This window comes from Artemia franciscana, chromosome 2 (assembly GCF_032884065.1).
Source record: "Artemia franciscana chromosome 2, ASM3288406v1, whole genome shotgun sequence".
NCBI lineage: Eukaryota > Metazoa > Arthropoda > Branchiopoda > Anostraca > Artemiidae > Artemia > Artemia franciscana.
The window spans coordinates 9,699,193-9,721,439 of record NC_088864.1 but is presented as its reverse complement, the minus strand read 5'-3'; the positions used below and the strand labels follow the sequence as shown (position 1 = coordinate 9,721,439).

At 35.7% G+C, this 22,247-nt stretch overlaps 2 protein-coding genes across 2 annotated transcripts in view; one reads left to right on the top strand and one right to left on the bottom strand.

Annotated features, from left to right (window-relative positions):
• The window catches only part of LOC136034190 (uncharacterized), a 54,106-nt gene that overhangs the window by 15,375 nt on the left and 16,484 nt on the right, over positions 1-22,247 (bottom strand). The window contains exon 4 of the mRNA XM_065715369.1: positions 18,230-18,357. Within this exon, the coding sequence (XP_065571441.1) occupies positions 18,230-18,357 (128 nt within the window). The remainder of the gene's footprint in view (positions 1-18,229; positions 18,358-22,247) is intronic.
• On the top strand, positions 5,271-15,762 carry LOC136034170 (uncharacterized). The gene is made up of 2 exons (XM_065715352.1): positions 5,271-5,302; positions 14,856-15,762. The coding sequence occupies exon 2, from the start codon at positions 14,856-14,858 to the stop codon at positions 15,705-15,707; it is 852 nt and encodes a 283-aa protein (XP_065571424.1). The 5' UTR covers positions 5,271-5,302; the 3' UTR covers positions 15,708-15,762.

Genomic DNA, 22,247 nt, shown 5'->3' with positions numbered 1-22,247 from the left:
TGGCTATAAGTTATGCCAATTCGCCCATTGTTTGCGTATAATATTTGATATTAAGACGGGAGGGGGGCAGGTTTGACCTTTGGTGTCTAGAAAGGCCAAGGGTATTCAGGTGGAACTTTCAGATCATTTTGAGGGGAGTGTATTTAATAGGAAAAGTAATAGCCGCCATGATTTGGGGGGATATAGCTGTTAGACAACATGAATATAACTGCCAATCCGTGCTTTCTTTTTAAGCTTAAAAGTAAATTTTATATATTTTTGTGGTACCAAAAATATGCCTTGTCATGCATAAGAATTAAGGTCAAAATTTTTAATTAAGGTTTATAATTGCTTTTGATGAAAAAAAAGTTTATCTAAATGAAATCAAAGAGTTTTAGCACAGAGAGAATAGTTGAGGGGAACGGAGGTGGAAAACACTTAAGAGTGGAGGGATCGGGATGAAACTTGGTGGGAAAAATAAGCACAGGTCCTAGATACAGGATTGACATAACTGGAACGGATCCGCTCTCTTTGGGGTAGTTGGGGGGGGGGTCTGAAAAATTAGAAAAAATGAGTATTTTTAACTTACGAACGGGTGATTGGATCTCTTATTTTAAGTCCCGACCGGATCTGGTGACATTGGGGGAAGTTTGGGGTGGGGGAGCCTAAAATGACAGAAAACGCTTAGATTGAAGGAATCGGGATGAAACTAGGTGGGAAAAATAAGCAGAAGTCTTAGATACGTGATTTACATAATTGGAACGGATCCACTCTGTTGGGGGGGATTCTGAAAAATTAGAAAAAATGACGTATTTTTAACTTACGAAGGAGTGATCGGATCTTCATGAAACTTCATATTTAGAAGGACCTCATAACTCAGATCTCTTATTTTAAATCTCAACCAGATCCAGCGTAATTGGGGGGGGGGGCGGGGTAGTTCGGGAGAACCGGAAATCTTAGAAAATACTTAAAGCGGTGAGATCAGGATAGGAATCGGGATGTAGCTTGGTGGATAGAATAAGTAAATGTCCTTGATACGTGATTGACGGAAACGTACTGGATTCGCTCTCTTTGGGGGAGTTGGTGGGAGGGGTTCAGTGATTTGGAGAGTTTGGTGCTTCTGGACGTGCTAGGACGATGAAATTTGGTAGGCGTGTCAGGGAGCTGCACAAAATGACTTGATAAAGTCGTTTTCCCGACCATCAGGGGGGGGGGGCTAAAGGGAGAGGAAAAATTAGAGAAAATTAGGTATTTATAACATACGAGTGGGTGATCGGATCTTAATGAATTTTGATACTTAGAAGGACATCGTAACTCAGAGCTCTTATTTTAAATCCTGACCGACATTAAGCCTCTTATTTTCTTTTTAAATCAATCTATTGATTCATAGAATTTCGTTAAGAGCTCATACCATATGATCTCTTGGCTCTTAGCTCTTCATGCCTCGTCACAAGTGCCATATGAGCTCTTAGCTCTTGTTTATTAATGAAAACGTTCGTAAAAAATTAAAAGTTCTAATTGTCTTTCTAAGTAATCAAAAAATTGGAGGGCAACTAGGCCTCCTCCCCCGATACTTTTTTCTCAAAATCTTCCGTTTAAAACTATGAAAAAGCCATTTAGCCAAAAAAATAATATGCAAATTTAGTTTTAATTATTTATGTGCGGAGAGTCAAAATCAAAACATGCATTAAAAAACTTTCAGAAATTAAATAAAAAAAAGTTTTTTTTTATCTGAAAGTAAGGAGCGACACTAAAACTTAAAACGAACAGAAATTATTCCGTGTAGTAAAGGGGTTGTCCCCTCCTCAACACCTCGCCCTTTACGCTAAAGTTTTTTATGGTTTTAAAAAGTAGAGTTGCGACAGAGTCAAACTTTAGCGTAAAGAGCGAGGTGTTGAGGAGGGGACAACCCCTTTACTATGCGGAATAATTTATGTTCGTTTTAAGTTTTAATGTCACTCCTCACTTTCAGGTAAAAACTTGGTTTTTTATTTAATTCAATCAAAGAATCAACTTTTATGCTGATCTGAAATAACTATTTGTTTATTAGTAATTAGTGCAGTTATTACTACAGAAGAAAGTTCGTATAATTATAGAAAACACAAGGAAAATAATATAATAAGGGGCATTTTCGGTAAAAATATGCCGTCAACTTTTGCTTGCATTACAAGAGTACCCATGAGTACCCATATGAAGCCACTATAATCAGAAATGTTTCCCCTGAACGAAACGCTGGGAATTTCTGTATTTTCCTCCTTAACAGATACGTTGTTTTTTGTTTTATTATCATTTTTTTCATGGGTCATTGTATTCATCTAGTTGTCACTTGGAAAAAGATTTAAATTTTTACAGTTATGAAGTATAAAGGTGTCAAATACATTGGTTTTTGGCATTCCAAATTAAATTTAAAGTATTGAATTAAAAATTGTTATTTGATTTTCCTAATCTTAGTTTTAATGTTTTACTTTTAACAGAATACTTAGACAATGCGTTAATTTTAATAAACACTAAGTCTAAAGGCATTAAATATTTTGGTGTTTGATAACCAAGTACAAAAATACCGATAGTGTTAAAAAATATCCATCCAACGCTTCGACATTGCTCAACAGAACTGAATGCTGGGAGTATATATCTTAGTTTTTTTAAGTAGGCTATTGTTTTGTGTTTTTTCGTAATTACTTACTTTTTTAATTTTTATATACTTTTACTTTAATTGAAATACTTTTTCCATTGCCTTTAGGAAAATGCTTGTCTCTAATCTTCATTGAATAAAAACAAGAGCTCATATGGCACTTGAGACGAGGTCGGAAGAGCCAAGAGCTTCTTCCCTCCAAGTTTTATTACGGTCACTAAGCATTTTCCAATATTTCCTTTTTTCCCTCCAACTTCCCCCCCCCCAAAGTCACTGTATCCGGTCGGGATTTAAAGTAAGAGCCATGAGACACGAGGTCCTGTTAAATATCAAATTTCGTTAAGATCCGATAACCCGTTCATAAGTTAAAAAAACTCATTTTTTCTAATTTTCCGAATTAGCCGTCCTTCCACTCCCCTCTAGATGGTCAATTCGGGGAAGCGACTATTTCTAATTTAATTTGGTCGGGTCCCTGATATGTCTGCTAAATTTCATCGTCCTAGCTTATCTGGAAGTGCCCAAACTGGCAAAACCGGGACCGACAGAAATTGCGATCGCTATATGTCACTTGGTAAATACCAAGTATCATAAAAAAATTCAACTGAAATTAAGGAGCAACATTAAAACTTAAAACGAACATAAATTATTTCGAATATGAGGAGGGTTGCCCTTTCTCAACACCACACTATAGTTTTTCGGCACTTGTAAAAAGTTTCTTATTGTTCTAAATAAACGACCCTTGTGTTTCAGGAGTGGTTTTTAAACGACTTCTGGCAACAATTTTGATCGTTTTTTAAATAACGCCAGGATAAGTGGCTCTACCTCCACGGAAAAATTCCCTTTCCCAAAGAAATATCCTCTGTACAATTCAACCTCGGCGAAAATTTACCTCGAATAATTACCCTAACATCTCCACGCGTAAAATTGAACTTGTAAAGAGAAAGCAAGACATATAAAGAAATTTCTTATAGGAATTCTGGCAAATTAACCTAGTGTAAATTTTCCCCTCAAAAGTTCACTCCGTTGAAAATTCTCCCGGTCATCGCCACCCGAAAAATGTATGCATACTTCCCAATAACATATACTATACGTAAACAATGGACAATTTATAAACTTAAAACCCTTTCCTCAAGGGTGTTAGGGGTTTATTTTATCTCCAAGGACATAGTTATTGGGCTTTCAGCTATCCAGGACAAAAAAGCTATCAAAATTTTGATCGGAAGATTTGGAAAAAAGTGGTGTGGGAGGGGGCCTAGTTGCCCTCCAATTTCTTGTTTTCATTCCAACTTGCATTTTCATTTGAATGAGCCCTTTCCCGACGTTCTAGGCCCACCGGGTCGATACGATCACCCCTGGGGAACAAAAATAAATAAGCACGCATCCGTTATTTTTCTTCTGGAGCCGTCTTGGCTAGGTGGTTTGAGTATTCTTTGTCCAAAAGGCACGGTTCCGGTTTCTGTTGCAGCCGGTTATTTAATTTAGGACGGGAGTCAGCGGCGTGACTCTTTATGCTCAGCCAGAGTCGACCTAGCTCTAAATGGGAGCCTGGAAGAATCTGGGGAAGGTAAGCAGGAAGGATGTGCGAAAGCAGAGGATGACTGGCTCCCAGCCCCCATTGCACTTCCTGGCTGAAGGGCAGCGCAACAGAGATCAACACCGCCAGTTTGGACCATGGGGGGTCAAGTGCAGTCATACTTACTTTGCTTACTTGTCTTTCTTCTGGCAAAAATTACAAAATTCATATTTTTGCAGATGTGAGCTTGAAACCTCTACAGTAGGGCTCATTGATACGCTGAATATGACAGTGTGATTTTCATTAAAATTCTATGACTTCAAGGAAGTATTATATTCATAAAATTTACAGTTTCATGTAATTTAATTAAAAAAATAGAAAATGTTTTTCAACTAAGTAAGGAGTAAGCTTAAAACAAATTTAAATTATTCTGTATATAAAAGGAAGAACATCTTACTCATTAGACAAAAGTTTTTAAGCACTTTGAAAAATATTAAGCCACGGAGAGCAATAAGTCCCTGGGACTCCAGTTGAATGATAGCTTTGTACAATCCTGGGACATATCTTGTTTATGACATGGTATCCCTTCTTAGCGATGTTTTCAATCAGTAAGAAGCAAAATCTTGCACAGACAATCTCAAGCATATTACCTCCAACTCATTATATATTCATGCTTACAAATATTATGCTACTACGGGGAGGCAGCCCATAATAAATAACCTAGCTAATAAGAAGTTTTCCAGTCCAAAAAGTCCCACAGAAGAATTATCTGTTTGTCAGAATCCAGTGCGAATGCTGTGTCGTCTACTAGGTTTTAATTTCAGGGCGTCACTCTTCGAGGATATTTAAATCAAAGTTAGGGTGCAAAATTACAAACAAAAAATTTCCCTTCCCTTCTGTGATTGCTTTCCTAAATTTTCTGTTTAAGCATCAGGAGCTGTATAAACTTATTTTCCTAACCCACAAATTTATTCTGAAATGCTTCATATCCTGCCCATTTGCAATCAGTATGAAGTTTAATTAAATACGCCTTCGTGAAATCTAAATTAATTTCATATGTATTTTAATTAGGTCATCCTCCTATCTAGAGCATCAAATTCAAAACTGTTAAGATCGGATTTGACTTTAGTTGATAACTAACCTTACTTGTGAGGAGTAGTAACATTAAAAACGACAATGTAAGTTTTCAAGATTGACTTTTTATTTGCAGCGCAATAGCGCTGCCTAAGTATAAAGTTAAATGCTACTGTTCTATTGCAACAAGCAAAACATCACACAATTTTTTAAGGGATTTCTTAAGGCTTAAATAAAAATCAATAATTCAAGTTATTGATGCTAAAGAATTAGAAAAAAAGTTAGTTCTGTTATTTAATCAAACAGTTCGTGGGAACGAACTGTAAGAAGCGACCTGGCTCAATAGTGACCGACAATCTAAAAACCGGAATTTTGATACCAATAGACATATAAAAAGAATTGGCTTATTGTGCTGATTTCAAGTTTCATGAAGTTTCATTTTACCCATCAAAGGCTACGAGCCTGACAAAATTTGCTTGTTTTTGAAATAAAAGGGGCTAACACTCCCTATAAGTCATATAATCTTAACGAAAATCACACCATCAGATTCAGTGTATCAGAAAACCGTACTGTATGCTTTTCTAGCTCCTATCTGCAAAAATGTGGAATTTTGTATTTTTTGCCAGAAGAAAGATCACGGATGCGTCTTTATTTATTTATTTATTTTCCTGGGGTAATCGTATCAACCCATTGGTTCTAGAATATTGTGAAATTGCTCATTTCATGGCTCGACAAAAACAAACAAATAAACACGCATCAGTGATCTCTTCTGACAAAAAATACAAAATTCCACATTTTTGCAGATAGAAGCTTGAAACTTCTGCAGTAGGGTTTTCTGTTATGCCAAATCTGATGATATGATTTTCATTGGGGTTCTATGACTTTTAAGGGGTGTTTTCTCCTTTTTTGAAAACCTGTCAAATTTTCTCTTGATGAAATTTATATTTGAAAACAAACAATTCATGGTAACAAACTGTTAGTAAGGAGCGACCCGGCTCAATAGTAACCAAAACTCTAAAAACGGAATCCTGACACCAATGGATAAACTAAAAGAATCACATTTCTATGCTGATTTCAAATATATACGTTCATCAAATTTAGCCTTACCCATCAAAAGTTACGTGCCTGAGAAAATTTGCCTTATTTTCAAGAAATCTCCTAAAAGTCATAGAACCTTAATGGAAACCACACCATAAGGTTCAGCGTATCAGGAAGCCCTACCTCAGAGGTTTCAAGCTCTTACCTGCGAAAATGTGGAATTTTGTATATTAGCCTATGTCAGAAGAAAGATCACTCATGCGTGTTTATTTGCTTTTTTCCCCAGGGATGATCGTATCGACCCACTGGTCCTAATATATTGCAAGAGGGCTCATTCAAACGGAAATTAAAAGCTCTATTGCCCTTTTTAAGTCACCAAAATAAACGGAGGGTAGCTAAACCCCCTCACACGCTAATTTTTTCTCAGACTCACCCGATATAAATTTTAAATATTTTAAAAATATAATAACTATTTATTTGAGGATGACTTAATCCCTCACAGTCCCTGGGGAAATGGCTACAAGTTATGAACCTTGCCCAATCTTTGCATATAGTATTGGTTATTGGGAAGTATACAGACGTTTTTGTTCTTTTTCTTGTAGGTGGGGGGGTAGGTTGGAGGTTACATGGAAGGATCTTTTCTTGGAGGGAGGGACATTGCTATGAAGGGGCGCCGGATTTCCCAGAATTATTTAAGAAAAATCAGAAACTAGATAAGAAAACAAGTTTTTTAACCGAAAGTAAGGAGCAACATCAAAACTTAAAACGAACAGAAATTATTACGTATATAACAGGTTTTGCCCCTAGTCAATACCTCACTCTTTACACTAAAGATTTTTAGCGTAAAAGAGCTATTTACTCAAATTAAACGGCATTTGTGATTAAGGGGTCTTTAGCATAAAGAGTGAGGCATTGACAAGGGGAAAACTCCCTAATATAAGTAATAAAAATATCAAACAGTTCGTTGTAACGAACTGTAGTAAGGAGCGATCCGGCTCAATAGGAACCATAACTCTAAAAAACGGAATTTTGATACTAATAGTTACCTCAAACAACTGCATTTAAATGCTGATTTTAAATATATAACTTTCGTCAAGTTTAATCTTATTCATCAAAAGTTACGACCCTGAGAAATTTTGCCTTATTTTAAAAAATAGGTGGAAACACCCCTTAAAAGTCATAGAATCTTAAGAGAAATCACAGCATCAAATTCAGCGTATAAGAGAACCCTTTTATAGAAGTTTCAAGCTCCTATCTACAAAAATGTAAAATTTTGCGTTTTTTGTCCCAAGACTCATGATCACAGATGCGGGCTTATTTGTTTTTTTGTGTGTTCTTTCCCCAGGGGGGCATCGTATCGACCCAGTGGTCCTAGAATGTCGTGAGAGGGCTCTTTCTAACGGGAATTAAAAAGTTCTAGTGCCCTTTTTAAGTGACCAAAAAAATGGAGGGCACCTAGGCCCCCTCCCACGCTTCTTTTTCCCCAAAGTCACCGGATAAATTTCTGAGATAGCCATTTATTCAGCATAGTCAAAAAACCTAATAACTATGTCTTTGGGGATGACTTACTCCCCCAAAGTTCCCGTGGGAGGGGCTGCAAGTTGCAAACCTTGACCAGTCTTTACATATAGTCATGGTTATTGGGAAGTGTGGGATTTTTTGGCTGGGGGAGGGGTTACGTGGGAGAACTTTCCATGGAGGAATTTTTCACGGGAAAGAAAATTTCCATGAAGGGGGCGCAGGATTTCTTAGCATATTTTTAAAGAACAATGAAAAAATAAATCTGAAAGTTTTTTCAACTAAAAGTAAGGAACAACATTAAAACTTAAAACGCAAAAGAAATTATTACCAATATGAGGGGTTCAATTCCTCCTACTACCTCGCTCTTTACCCTAAAGTGATTTTATTAATTTAAACTATTTATTCTACGGCCTTTGTGATTCAGGGGCCATTCTTAAGGAATTGGGATAAAATTTAAGCTTTAGTGTAAAGAGCGAGGTATCGACGAGGGTGGCATAACCCCTTCATATACCTGATAAAAACATACGAATATAGAGGTTCGTTGCGTAAGTTAATTCGTAAGTTACGTTTATTTTTAATAATAAAAACGTTCCGTAAAAAATTTAAAATTTTAGTTGCCTTTTGAATAACCAAAAAATTGAAGGGTAACTAGGCCCACTGCCTCGCTCCTTTTGTCTATAAATCGTCCGATCAAAACTATGATAAAGCCATTTAGCCATAAAAATAAATTAATATGCAAATTTTTCATGTGCGGAGAGCAAAAATTAAAACATGCATTAATTCAAAAACGTTCAGAAATTAAATTAAAAAAACAAGTTTTTTTCTACTGAAAGTAAGGAGCGATATTAAAACTTAAAACGGACAGAAATAGCTCCGTATATGAAAGAGGCTGTTCCCTCACAAATAACATGATGTGGGATGATAAATTCATTCAAACAAAACATAACCAAATAATTAAATATAAGTTTTCAAAATCTTGCTTTTTTGGCAGCTTGTCTCAAAGGCCTTTTTGTAACTGGTTCAATACTATTATAAATCAGTTTTGTAAAATATTTGGTAGATAGTTTTTAATTAAATTTCAGGATAAGAATTCAGTGAATACTCCCCCCAAGTCCCCATTTAAAGAAATATTATTATTTATTCTGAGACTATTTTGATTTATTCCTGAACCACCTGTTTTATCCCCAAATCATTAATAATGAGAAAATATTTTTCAAAAAGTATTGTGTGGGAGGGATTATCAAACATATGGCAGGCTAAAGCAGAATCAAAGGAGCTATTAGAATTATTAGAAATTAAGGCTTCTTCTATGTCATCTTTATTCTGTTGTAGCCCATTTTCTTGATTCTGATAGGTTCTGCAAATACAGTAATTGCCACAGTCACATAGTTTTTGGTAAACCCTCTTTGGCGAGTAACTGGGGTTTATCTTTGCCGTAGTTTAAGAAATTTGTGATTTAAAATTATTAGTGAAAACTACATACATATTATTTTTGTGCGAACATTTTAAAAGTTTGTTGTGATTTTTGGGATGTAAGGAAGATAGATACTTTTTGAGGACTGTCAGGAGCATTACATTGTGACGTGTGTCCGATTTTAGGGGAATGTCTTTTCAGTCTACGGTTAATTATATAATTGACAAAAGGAATAGGGTATCCATTACCAGAAAGAATATCTCTGATAAAAATTTATTTTTGGATTTATATAAGAATTGGAGCAAATGTTTAGAGCACGATCAATGCGAGAAGCTATAATTGCTCTTTTAACTTGTGGAAGGGTGATTTGAATTAAAATCAAGATATCTATTGTTTTGTGTTGGTTATCTATAGATAGTAAAATCCAGTTTTTCATTTTTAAGAATAATTAACATATCTAAAAACGGTAGTTTTTTTTCAATTTCAATTTCTAGGGTAAACTACAAATTTCTATAATAATTATTAAAATGATCTAAGAAATCCCGAAGTTCAATTCCCCCATAATTCCAAATTGAAATTACGTCATCCATGTAGTGACTCCAATAGACGTGTTTAGAAAAATAAGAATTTGATTCCCGATTTTCAAGGTTCTCGACATAAATATTTGCCAGTAGCCCGGATAAAGGTGCTCTCATGGGTAACCCATTTACTTGCTGATAAAAGAAATCACGAAACTGAAAATACACAGAAAACTTATTACAAATTTTAACTAGAGTCGCTAAAACTTCACAATCAATTCCTGTCGGTGAAACCTCGATTAAGTGATAATTTTCTTCTATTTGTTTCTTAATAATTGCTCAGAGAAGCCGCATCTATATTCGTATACATGTAAACAATTTCAAAACTACTAACTATTGTGTTTTCTGACAACTAAATCTGCAGAATTATTAATATAGGAATTTTGGGAATACAGTAAACGTTTGAAAGCTGTGCAAAGCCATTTTCCAATATTAGAAGCGGGGGCTTTAGTACATGCTATGATAGGTCTTAAGGGAATACCTTGCTTATGTAATTTTGGTAAATCCTAGAATTTTGGACAGAAACTACCAGAGGGAAAAATTTACTGTATAGTTGTGGGGTGATTTTACCATTCTGTCTTGGCTGCTTTAATTGATTTATAACATTATTAGCAAACTGATCAGTAGGATCCACAAGTTGTTTTATACGTTGTTGTGTCATTTAAAAGGATTTTGAAATTTGAAAGGATTTTGTTGTCATAGTCTGTTGTAACCATAACAACAAGTGAATTGCTTTTGTCTGCTTTGATTATTATAATAGACGGGTCTTTGCAGAGATTAAATAAAAAAAACAAGTTTTTTTTAACTGAAAGTAAGGAGCGACATTAAAACTTAAAACGCACAGAAATTACTTCGTATATGAAAGAGGCTGCTTCCTCATCAACGCCCGCTCTTTACGCTAAAGTTTGACTCTTTCTCTCAATTCTTCTTTTTAAAACAGTAAAAACTGTTTTAATAAGGGGTGTTTCCCCCTATTTTCTAAAATGACGCAAATTTTCTCAGGCTCGTAACTTTTGATGGGTAAGACTAAACTTGATGAAATATATATATTTAAAACCAGCATTAAAATGCGATTCTTTTGATGTAGCTATTGGTATCAAAATTCCATTTTTTAGAGTTTTGGTTACTATTGAGTCGGGTCGCTCCTTACTACAGTTCGTTACCACGAACTGTTTGATTAAATAATATTTTTATGTCGTGTAAATTTTCGATGTGAAAGTGGCAGGAGACTTAACTTTTTTCTGGCTGTTATAAAGGGTATTTATGAAACAAGACCTTACTTTATCAGGGTTAGAAACAGATGGGTAATGTTTATGCAAAACGGACTCTAAAGAGCAAATTATATCTGCCAGAATAACTTGTTTCGGTAGAAGAGAATTTTGGACCTTTTACCAGTGTTTCGATTTCCTGGGGTTCCAACGTTCTAGAAGAGAGGTCAACAATAGCGGGTCTAGGAGTGAATATTAGAGAATGAATATGGTTTCTCATCGAAGATTCCTTTCTCAAGCTTACCATATATTATTAACCGTATAATATAATTAACCGTAGACTAAAAAGAAATTTCCGTAAAATCGAAGATGTCACAATGTCGGGCTCCTGATAAGCCCTAAAATATTATCTATCTGCCGTACATCCCAAAAATCACAACAGAATAAAAAATGTTAGCACAAAAAATAACCTGTATGTAGTTTTCACAAACAATTTTAAAATCACATATTTCTTAAACACCGGTAAAGGTGAAACCCCAGTTATGAATAGTTTTTTGTTGTTTAAGAAAATAGAGCTATGAGAAAGAGTCAAACTTAAGCGTAAAGAGTGAGGCGTTGAGGAGGGGACATCCCTTTCATAAACGGAATAATTTCTGTTAGTTTTGTTTTAATGTCTTTCCTTACTTTAATCAGCATTATTATTTATTTAATAAGCATAAAAAGCTGGTTCTTTTGCTATATCTACTGGTATAAAAATTCATTTTGTAGAGTTTCGGTTACTATCGAGCTGGGTCGCTCCTTACTTCATTACCACGTGCTGTTTAAAATCAAAGCCAAAATTCTGCACGCTTTTCATAAGCAATTCATTCAAGAAGTGATTGGAAAAAAGTGACAGCTGAAACCAAATAAATTTTATTTTCAAATGAAAATAAAGTTTAATATTAAAACTTAAAAAAAAGAACTAAGAATTAGCTTATAAAGGATAGAGGATGCCACCCCCTTATTCCCCCTCCTCTGCGCTGAAGTTCGGCTGTGGCTGCACTGAAAACACTTTTTGGTGTAGTGTAATACTGTGTAACTCTCTAGCATCTGTGAAATTGTATTTACCGCTTGTCTCTTAAAATATTTTAGCTCAATATTGTATGTTTAAAAGCGTGCTTAATTTTTTTTAAAGGAGCAACATTTTTAATCATTTTATTTTGAGATAAGAAGATTTTACTTTTAAAAGGGACAGACAAGCTCTTTCATTTCCAAAGCAATGTAATGATATTTTTAGTTGTTTTATTTCTCCCAAATTACTCACGAGTATAAAATTTCGTTCTGAAAGAACTTTTAAAAACAGAAACATTCACTAGTGAGTATGGGTCTTACGAAGTAGTAGTAAACCAGAGTAGTATTTCAGAGTGAAATTTGACCAAATCTCAGGGGCATAATTTTCCATGGGACCGGGGGGCGATTGCCCCCTCTAGGCCCAAGTCTACCCCTCCAGAAATTCTGCACTTTATTCACTTATTCTCTCTTCTCAGAAATTTCAATTTCCCCAGAGAGGTTCTTTTTAGACTTGACTGTATCACTGCACATACTAATTACAAAATCTAAAATTCCGTATGATAAAATATTTTCCAATTATTGTTACGCCTATCTAACTTCAGCTATCATCATGCAGAAAGAAGTCAGATATAATTGTGTTGCGAGAGCAACACTTTGGTTTTGTCGGTTTTTTTTTTTTTTTTGTTCCTAGCACCCCGATTTCAGCTTATTCCTAGAAAGTGGGAACGGTCTAACCTCTGCGGTTTTTACGGAAAGTGTGGACCTTAGGCCGGATTGATGAATATGACTTTGCATTTTGGAAAGCTTCGTAGAGCTCTTGCCTGGGGCCAAAAAGGATGGTTTTTGCTTGTCCTTGAGCCAGAGCCTATAGTGCGTGAAGTGAGGAGGAGTTGTATAGCCTATGTCAGAAAGGACTATCTGAAGTTATGCAGCCAAGCTTTCGTTTCATCAAACCATGTTTCTGCTTTCGGGTGGAAAGCTCCGTTCTAGCAGGCAAGCAGGCAGGCACCAGTTTCAAATTGAAGATGGACTAAAATCTATAAGTATTAAATATATACGACAGTTACCCTGCCCCACAGCCAATATATCTTCTTTCAGTGATAAATAGAAAATTTAGAGAAGCAACAAAGCGGCATTTTCCCACGGGTCCGAAAGTGCTGCCGTGATTTCGGCTGAGTTTATCATTTGGTTTTTCGCACTTGGGATTGCGGTAGAGAAATGGTATCAGATGTGCCTCTTAAATTTTAAAAGTTCTCTCATTGCTAAAAAAATTAGAGTTTATCCTTTGCTCCTTTCTAAGTGATGACGTTAGAAAGTTGGCCTACGGCAAAAAAGTCAACTTTTGAACTAAGACAGATAGATTTTTTCTTTCGACGGCAGTCGATAGCTTTTGATGAGCTGATTAGAGTATATGCCATCCATTTTTTTGTACAAAAATTCCTTCATGAAATATACCAGTTTGAAAGTTTAAAGGGGTTGACAACTTCAGTAGTAAGATACACACTGAAACCAAAAATAGGCCGATACCAATTGTGAGACATATAGGGGAGTTGTAAGCAACAGTTGGCTGTTAGCTCATAATCATCCTCGGTAATGAGGGGTTCGCAACTCTTACTAGTTGGTATACCTATTTTTTGTTTCCGTTGTATTTGATGGTAAGACCAATTTGGTTCCTGTGGTAAGACATGTAGGGGACTTGTAAGTAATAATCAGCTGTAAGGCTACAATCATCTTTAGCAATGAGGAGTTTGCAACTTTTGCGAGTTGGTGTACCTAGTATGTATTTTAGCATCCTTACAGATTAACAACTTCAGCGTTTAGTCGCAGCGAGGAAACAAAACCAAAGTGTTGCTCTCGCAACACTTTACTCGGCGAAGCCGAGCAAAGGTTGCCGCAACACCTCACGTTGCCCATGCAACGTAGATCCAATTGATTTTCATCTTGGACGATCGTAAAGGTATTGAAAATCCCCCAAACAAAAGTTAGTAAAACTGAAGATATCTTTTGTGTCTCCTTCCTTTCTTTACCATTGAAAAACGTGGACTTCTTTTACTTAAAGAAGTCCACTTAATCGCCAGTGTAACTACCAATACTTACTTAATCGCCAGTGTAACTACCAATAAAATAAAATTCAATATTCAGTGTAACTACCCATAATTCAGTGTAATATTCAACTACCAATAATTCAATATTCAGTGTAACTACCAATAAAATTCCACAATAATTTCATTATTAACAATAATTTTATAATAATCTTACAATAATTTTATTCTACAATGAAAATTATTCCACCGTCTTTGCCTTAGTGACAAGACATTACTGAGCTAAGGGATGGGACCCCTATCTCAATATTGAAGTATTATCATTAGTAAATATTCGACAAACGAGGAAGTAAAATTTCTATTAGGTAAAACAAATCAGTTTCAGGGTCGGTGAGGGCTAAAATTAGTCTTTACAGGTTTTACTTTTATTCAGAAAAGATGCCTACTAAATTTCAACAGTATTTTATATTTGGGTCAACAGTGTCAAAATGGAATGCGAAGAAATATTCCTGATTTCGGTAAAGGATTGTTTACCCTCCCACCCAATTTTAGGAATTTGAGCTGTCCTAACTTGTCAGAGTAAACTTTAAAGGAATTTCCTATTTTCTCGAATGATTAACATCCTTGAAGCGTATTCTTTTAAACAAAATTCACAGAATCAATCGTTACGTCAAAGAGCTATTGGCCTAAGACCATTATTCTGCTTTTTTTAGATCCATACAAGCTAATTCTTTAAAAAAAAAGGAATTTTAATGCTAAAAGCACATATTTTCTTAATGTGATGTTAAATTTCTTTTTCATTATAGATGGCAAATCTCGGATTCTACATTTGTCTGTTGGTCGCTTTTTCCAATGCAGCTATACTAACGAAACGTCATTTACATCATCAGGAATCTCCTGATGCATTGAGAGACCATGCATCCAGTGATCGTCAAAAGATATTACCTACCGATGATCCCATAGAAAGGAACTCTGATGAGAACCAGCAAATCCACGAAGGACACATCAAGCAAGAGAGAGACACACACAACCACGACAGTGCTGTAAAAGAACAATATGCTGAAAAGGATTCTTATGAGCTTGAGGAGCACTCACATGGCATCACAAGAGGACATGACACTCATGGCATCACAGGAGCACATGACAAGCATTCCCAACACGTCAGAGACTTGGATCATCAAGAAGACCTTGCTGAAAAAGAAGATCAGGAGACCGACGAAGACAACGATGAAGATGATTTCCCTGACAACGTCGACCTAGTCTTGACAATGAAAAGGTTTGCCCATGAAGCCGTAGAAGCAATCAGTGAAATTAATTTAAAAGAAATCGTATCGGAGGCTGTGAATGATACAGCTCTTCAACCAATTTTTGAACATCCTATAAGCAAACGGGCACTAGAGCTCCTACCTCTGCTCCCTGCAGCTGCTATTCCCCTTATTGAAACCATTATTGGTCTTTTTAGTGGACTCGGTGTTGCAACATTTATGGATATCATTCCTACACCCAAAGAAATGATAGAAAATATGCTAGGAGTTAATTTAGACGTTCCAGAGGGCTTTCACGAAGTATTGCCACTTCCTAAGAAGAAGGATAGCGATGATGATTACCATGATCATTATTATGGAGGATTTGATAGCTATGCTTCCCACGGCTACTGAAATTAATTCATTGCTTTTATTTATGCATCTAAATTATTTATTTATAAATATATATGCTGGTCTTTGATTTAAGGTCTATTGTTTTCAACACACTCTGGGTGGTATAGCCCCAGTTATTCGGAGATACTTCAATTAAATTTTTTACATTTTCCCCCCTATGTTAGATTGAGAAAACGTAACACTAGGGTAAAAGATTCCTGCTCTTATTTGCTCAGGTTTAGTCACAAGAAATCGGAGGATGGCTCATTCGACCAAAAATTTTCTCTTTACTTGGACATCACAGAAATTTCCAGTGTCCTCTAAACAAACAATAATCTAGTTTTCTTTGAAAAGTGCACAGATATTATAAAGGAGGGGAGGTAGGTTATTTTGTAGGCAGGGGGGTGCATAAAAGAGTGCTATTTGATGTGTATATTTGTTACTATCCATCAAAACTCTCCTGAATTAAATGTGATGGTGCGAATATAAGGACTCAATCCCCATACGTAAGCTGCAATAGGTACACACTCTTAAAAGGCACAATTAAGAAACTTCTTCCTAGTACTTACAAGTTCAGTAAAGACTCACCCATCTACTTTGGAAAATATTCTGTTGATAAGATTTTAGGGACCCCCCCCCCGTGTTCAAGAGAGTTGAAGATGAGTACGACTCACAAATGGCAAGGCTAAGAAGGTTACTTTTATTTCCATCCATCTGATTATATATTTAGACTTCATGAAAATAGGAGTCACCTTCTTACGAATAAATACAAAGTTGAAACAATAGGGAAAATCTTTTCAAGAGAGTGGAAATCAATTCTGTGAATATTTCGGCCCTATGTCCAGATCGTACCTTCTTACGACCTAGCAACTTCTTATGGTGAACGGAATGGCAATAATTTATAGACCCTCCAACTCCACACAGGTCTTGGTACGAGCTTACAGTAAGATTTTCCACCAAGTTTGACACACATCCTAATTTATTTGATATCGTAAGGATAAAAATCTAGACGTTACTGTTGGAATGGACACAGACCTAAGCGGCACAACTGGGACACTTGCTTTTATTTTTGATCAAGCATGAGTGAGATCTGGTCACCCTTAGATATGCTGATGGCAAGACATTAAGGGCCCCTGTCGTAATCTTCGTCCATGCAAGGCTCTTTGGTTGAGGTTATGGTAATTTTTGGGGTGGACGTCCTGACGATATAGGTTTAGACTCCACATCCAGCATAATATTAATTATTACCATACACCCAAGAAGTACATATAAGATGCTTGCTCCTACTTCCGACAGAAATTTCACTGACGTCTTTTAGATAAGCCATCTGATTAAAAAATTACATCCTCTCCCTCCTTCCCAAGGTAATTGACTAGGTATGGAACTAAAATAAGAAGTACCAGATCACCATAATTTATACCAAATCTTGTTGAGATCTCACAATCTTTCTGTTGTTTGTCATCATGAAAAGAGTTTAGGGACCTCGTGCAACATTGCTTCAAGAATAATAATCATCCTTGAAAAAGTGCATCCCTTCAAGTTTTTATTTGGAAGTGAGGGGAAGGGTCTAAAACAAACCGAAATTTACAGTCATCGTCCCAACGATTTTCACGATGAGTTCTTCCAACAAATATCTTTTTATAGGGATGTCTCCAATGACTACTGGCCGAGACACCAAGGGGTCATTCCAGGCAACAATTATGTCAAAAATATAGGGAATTGAAAAATACCACCGTTTAGATTTCAATAATAATAAAGCTCCTTGTCGCACTTCTCTTCTTGAAAATATTCTGGCGGCCGGTGGTATCATTTCTGAAGGGCAGGGAGGAGGGGTAAAGATTGCCACCGTCCTTATAAGTATTGAAAAATACGTTTTCTTTTGGCATTTCTATTGGCAAATTTTCCTTCTTTAGTATCTTATTAAGAAATGATTGGAAAAAAGAACAAAATTCCCCCCCCCCTTCTAAAATCTTGAATTAAGGCCACTGCTGGCAGCCTTCATAATACTCCTACACTATTTGTGTCGGCAAGAGTAAGAATGTCCTTTCTTATGCTACACAGAAGAATTTTTCTATAGTCAGAGGGGAGCTATCACCCCACAGAATTCATATTGCATGTATATTTCTAAAAATACTTCAACGAATAAAGGGAAATGAGTTTAGTTTCACCCAACACCACAAAAAAAACATGTTTTTAAATACGGGCTTAAAACCTTTGCAATATGACACTCTGATATCCTGAATTTGGAGGTGTAATTTTCGTCACGATAAATATCCCATTTGGGAATGACATCCTTATTCCAAAAATCTTGCAGATTTTCTCAGGTCCGTAATTGTGTACAATAGGATACCTGATCCAAATTCATTGGACCATTTTGGACTTGTTTCCACGATTTAAAGAGTGAATTTTGTGTATTTTTTTGCTAGCATTATCACTTTTATTTTAAGGTAACGACAATTACTGCTAACAATTTATTGTCGCCTAAGCAAAGATATAAGTTAAGAAGGTTAAAAAAACACAGATAATAGCTTTCTCATACATACCGTTGAGACTGACCCAATACCGCCGGGTGGGACATCTCCGATCAACCTTGATTCAACAGCTTGCAAAGCTAATGCCTCTTCTTGCCTTACTTGGTTCAAATCCACTTCAATACGGACATTTCCAAAGTCTGTGAATATACAATCATCATTGAGTATTTGAGAAGATTCAATGATTAGTATGATATTATTGACTAAAAACGATGAAATTAACGTTGAAAATACAGCTCCTAATCCAATTTGATATACAATATATTCCATTTCATCCGAAAAGATGACTCCTGTTGAGGAAGAAGGTCCTAATCAGAGAAGACTTCATTGTGAGACGTTTGTTTTGTTATATGCTCTACTAGTTTCAAATATTACATTCTTGAAAACACAAAGTTTTTCTACAGCAAGAAAAAGAATGAATTTAAAAATTAAATTAAGCACAAGTTATATTAAATTACATTAAATTATACACCAAACTTAAAACCACTTTAATTTATTTGGTATTTCGGAGGTTTGCAGTAGCTAAAAGTAAATATTAAGACTGAATATAGGGTGCCCCCAATAATTTTGCCCCCCCCCCTGATGCCTTCTGACATGAGAAAACATCTGTCAGAAGGCATCAGAGAAGAAAAAATGATTAATGTAATGCTATTGACGGAAAAAATACAAATAGTTTTTAAAATACACCCGTTGATTCAATATAATTAACTGCCATAATGAATTATATTAGGTCATTTCCTCCCGAGAGATGGTTTTTCTATTAAGGAAGAGGGTTGTATGAATAATGCTCGTAACATACTAATAAAAAGGTCTTAACTAAACAGTTTTCTGAAAATGATTAATTGAAAAGAATCAGGGGAAACGAGCTCTTCTCGGTGAAAAGAAAGACAGTTTTCTAATTTCTTTTGCAAAATAACTTTTTTTATTCTCTGTAGGAAGTAAAACTGTTATGGCATTTTACGTTTGGTATTTGTGACACTATTCATCCAAAAAAGTTTTTCCATAATTAATTAAGCCTCTAAACGACTTTTCCCAAAGTCAAAAATTATCTAAAAATATATTTATTGATACTTTTAAATTAAACAGCTTCTCAAAATTTTAAATTGAGTGCAAAGTCGTACTCTTTGGGATAAAGCTGTAGTTAAAATGGCAGAAAAATAAGACGTTTACCTAGCCCAATCTGTATGGTCACTTAAAAAAAACCTTTAAATTGACATTTGAATGAGCTACCTCACAATTATCTTGGACTTTCGGTTTGATACAATCACCCATGGTAAAAAACAAAAAAAAATAAGCATGTATCGAGGATGTTTCTTCTAAAAAAAAAAAAAAAAAAAAAAAAAGGAAACGAAATACCACATTTTGAAGACTGGAGCTTGAAACCTCTACGGTAGGGTTCTCTGAGCATGTATCTAACAAAGGGACTTTCAATATGATCGCTTGCTTTTTTGAGGGCGTTTCCCCTTTTTTCAAAAAGGGGAAACGCCCCTGATTTTTTTTTTCAAAAATCAGACAAATTTTCCCAGATTTTTGGGTTTGGGTGGGTAAGAATAAACTGGCAGAACTTTATGTATTTAGAATCAGCATAAAAAGCCAATACTGCCGGTGTAGCAATTGTCATGAAAATTTCATTTTTAGATTTTGGTGAATACTGGCTCAAGTTACGTGCCTTTAGTTTTTCTTTTTATCACAAACTATTTGATCTTGTGACAAAGTTCTTTTGAAACTGTTCACTTTATTGAATTGAACAGGACAATAAAAAGAAAGAGTCAATTTGACAGCTGGATAGTTAAGTTTAATTTTTGTTTTTCTTCCGCTATTCTGAGTTGAGTTCCAGGTTGAGAATTGCCCAGTTATGATAGAGATACATTTTACATGGCCAGTATTAAATCAAAACGTGGTATAAATGCAGACAGGATGATTTTTGACTATCTCTACTTCTTTTGTAAGCTATTTTAAGGTGTAGGAAATTGCATAAAGACAAATCTACCATTTGTTATAATCTTAGAAAGCAATATAATTTTCTGTAATTTTGGTTTGAGTTTGAATTTCTTTTAAGACTAAATGCATAATAATTAAGTATTTTATAGATTACATAAATTGATCTCTAAGCCAGGAATACTTGTCGTTTAAAATTTACTGTATTGTATTTCCTTCTTCATGCAATTTAATTGTCCTTTTTATTTGAGAGTTTTTTCCCCGAAAGTTTTTAAAAAATAAACTTATTCCTACAAAAAATATCCTGAAATAATATTCCGTCACCTAGCCACCATTGCTATTTTGGGGTCTTCCTGCCTTTCTCTGGAAAATCTTCTGCTGGTGCCCTTGGCCGCCTCCCAGACCTTTTATCCCCAAAGTCATCCAATCAAAAATTTTGAGATAGCCGTTTTGTTTAGCATATTTGAAAGGTTCAAGAATTATTCTTTTGAGGATGACATGGCACAGGGCCTGATCCAAGATTTCCATAAGGGGGGGGGCGCATAATAGGTTACTTCGATACACTTGCTAACAAAGACATCCCAACAATTTAAAGTGAAACTCGACAATTATGTGTCGTAGGTAGGTAGTGGAAATAGCCTACTCGTAAATTTAATCTAAAATCTGATGAGAGTTGAACTTCTAATAAAATAACCCACCCGACCATAAAACAAGAGCTCATATGGCACTTGTGACGAGGCCAGAAGAGCCAAGAGCTCATTTAGTATGAGCTCTAACAAAATTCTAAGAATCAATAGATTAATTTACAAGGAAAATCAGAGGCATAATGCCGGTCGGGATTTAAAATAAGAGCTCTGGGGTCACGTTGAAATTCTAAATATCAAAATTCATTAAGATCCGATTGCCAACTCGTAAGTTATAAACACCTCATTTTTTCTCTCCCTTCAGCCCCCGGGTGGTCGAATAAGGGAAAACGACTTTATCAAGACAATTTGTGCAGCTCCCTGACACACCTACCAATTTTCATCGTCCTAGCACGTCCAGAAGCACCAAACTAGCAAAAGCACTGAGCCCCATCCCCAACTCCCCCAAAGAGAGCGAATACAGTACGATTACGTCAATCACGTATCTATGACATTTGCTTATTCTACCCACCAAGCTTCATCCCGATTACTCCATTTGAAGCGTTTTCCAAGATTTCCGATTTCCCCCCTCCAACTCCCCTCAATGTCACTAGATCTGGTCGGGATTTGAAATAAGATCTACGAGACATGAGCTCCTTCTAAATATCAAATTTCACTAGGATCTGGTCACCTGTTCTTAAGTTAAAAATACCTCAATTTTTCCAATTTTTCAAATTAACACCCCCAGCTTCTCCAAAGAGAACGGATCAGTGCCAATTCTGTCAATCAGGTATCTAGAACTTGTGATTATTCTTCCCATCAAGTTTCATCCCGATCTCTCCACTCTAAGCGTTTTCCAAGATTTCTGTTTCCCCCCTCCAACCCCCTATGTTCTCAGATCCAATTTGAGTCGAAAATGCAGCATCTGAGACATTAGATTCTTATATATATATATATATATATATATATATATATATATATATATATATATATATATATATATATATATATATATATATATATATATATATCAGATATAATTAAGATCCGATCACTTCCGATGTCATTTGTAAGACAAAGATACCCCAATTTTAACGTTTTCCAAGAATTCCGATTTCCCCCTCCAACTCCCACCAATGTCACAGGATCTGGTCAAAACTGAAAATAAGAGCTCTGTAGCACAATATCCTTCTAATTATCAAATTTCATTACGATCCGATCATCCGTTCGTAAGGTACAAATACCTCAATTTTTCTATTTTTTCCGAATTATCCCCCCCAACTCCCACAGAGAGCAGATCCGTTCCGGTTATGTCAATAACGTATCCAGGACTTGTGCTTATTTTTCCCACCAAGTTTCATCCCGATTTCTCCACTCTGAGCGTTTTCCAAGATTTTAGGTTTCCCCTCCAACTCCCCCCCCCCATTGTCACTGGATCAGGTCGAGATTTAAAATGAGAGCTCTGAGAC

Excerpts from the sequence above, each read along its gene's own strand:
- LOC136034170 (XM_065715352.1), top strand. The coding sequence starts at position 14,856 with ATGGCAAATCTCGGATTCTACATTTGTCTGTTGGTCGCTTTTTCCAAT.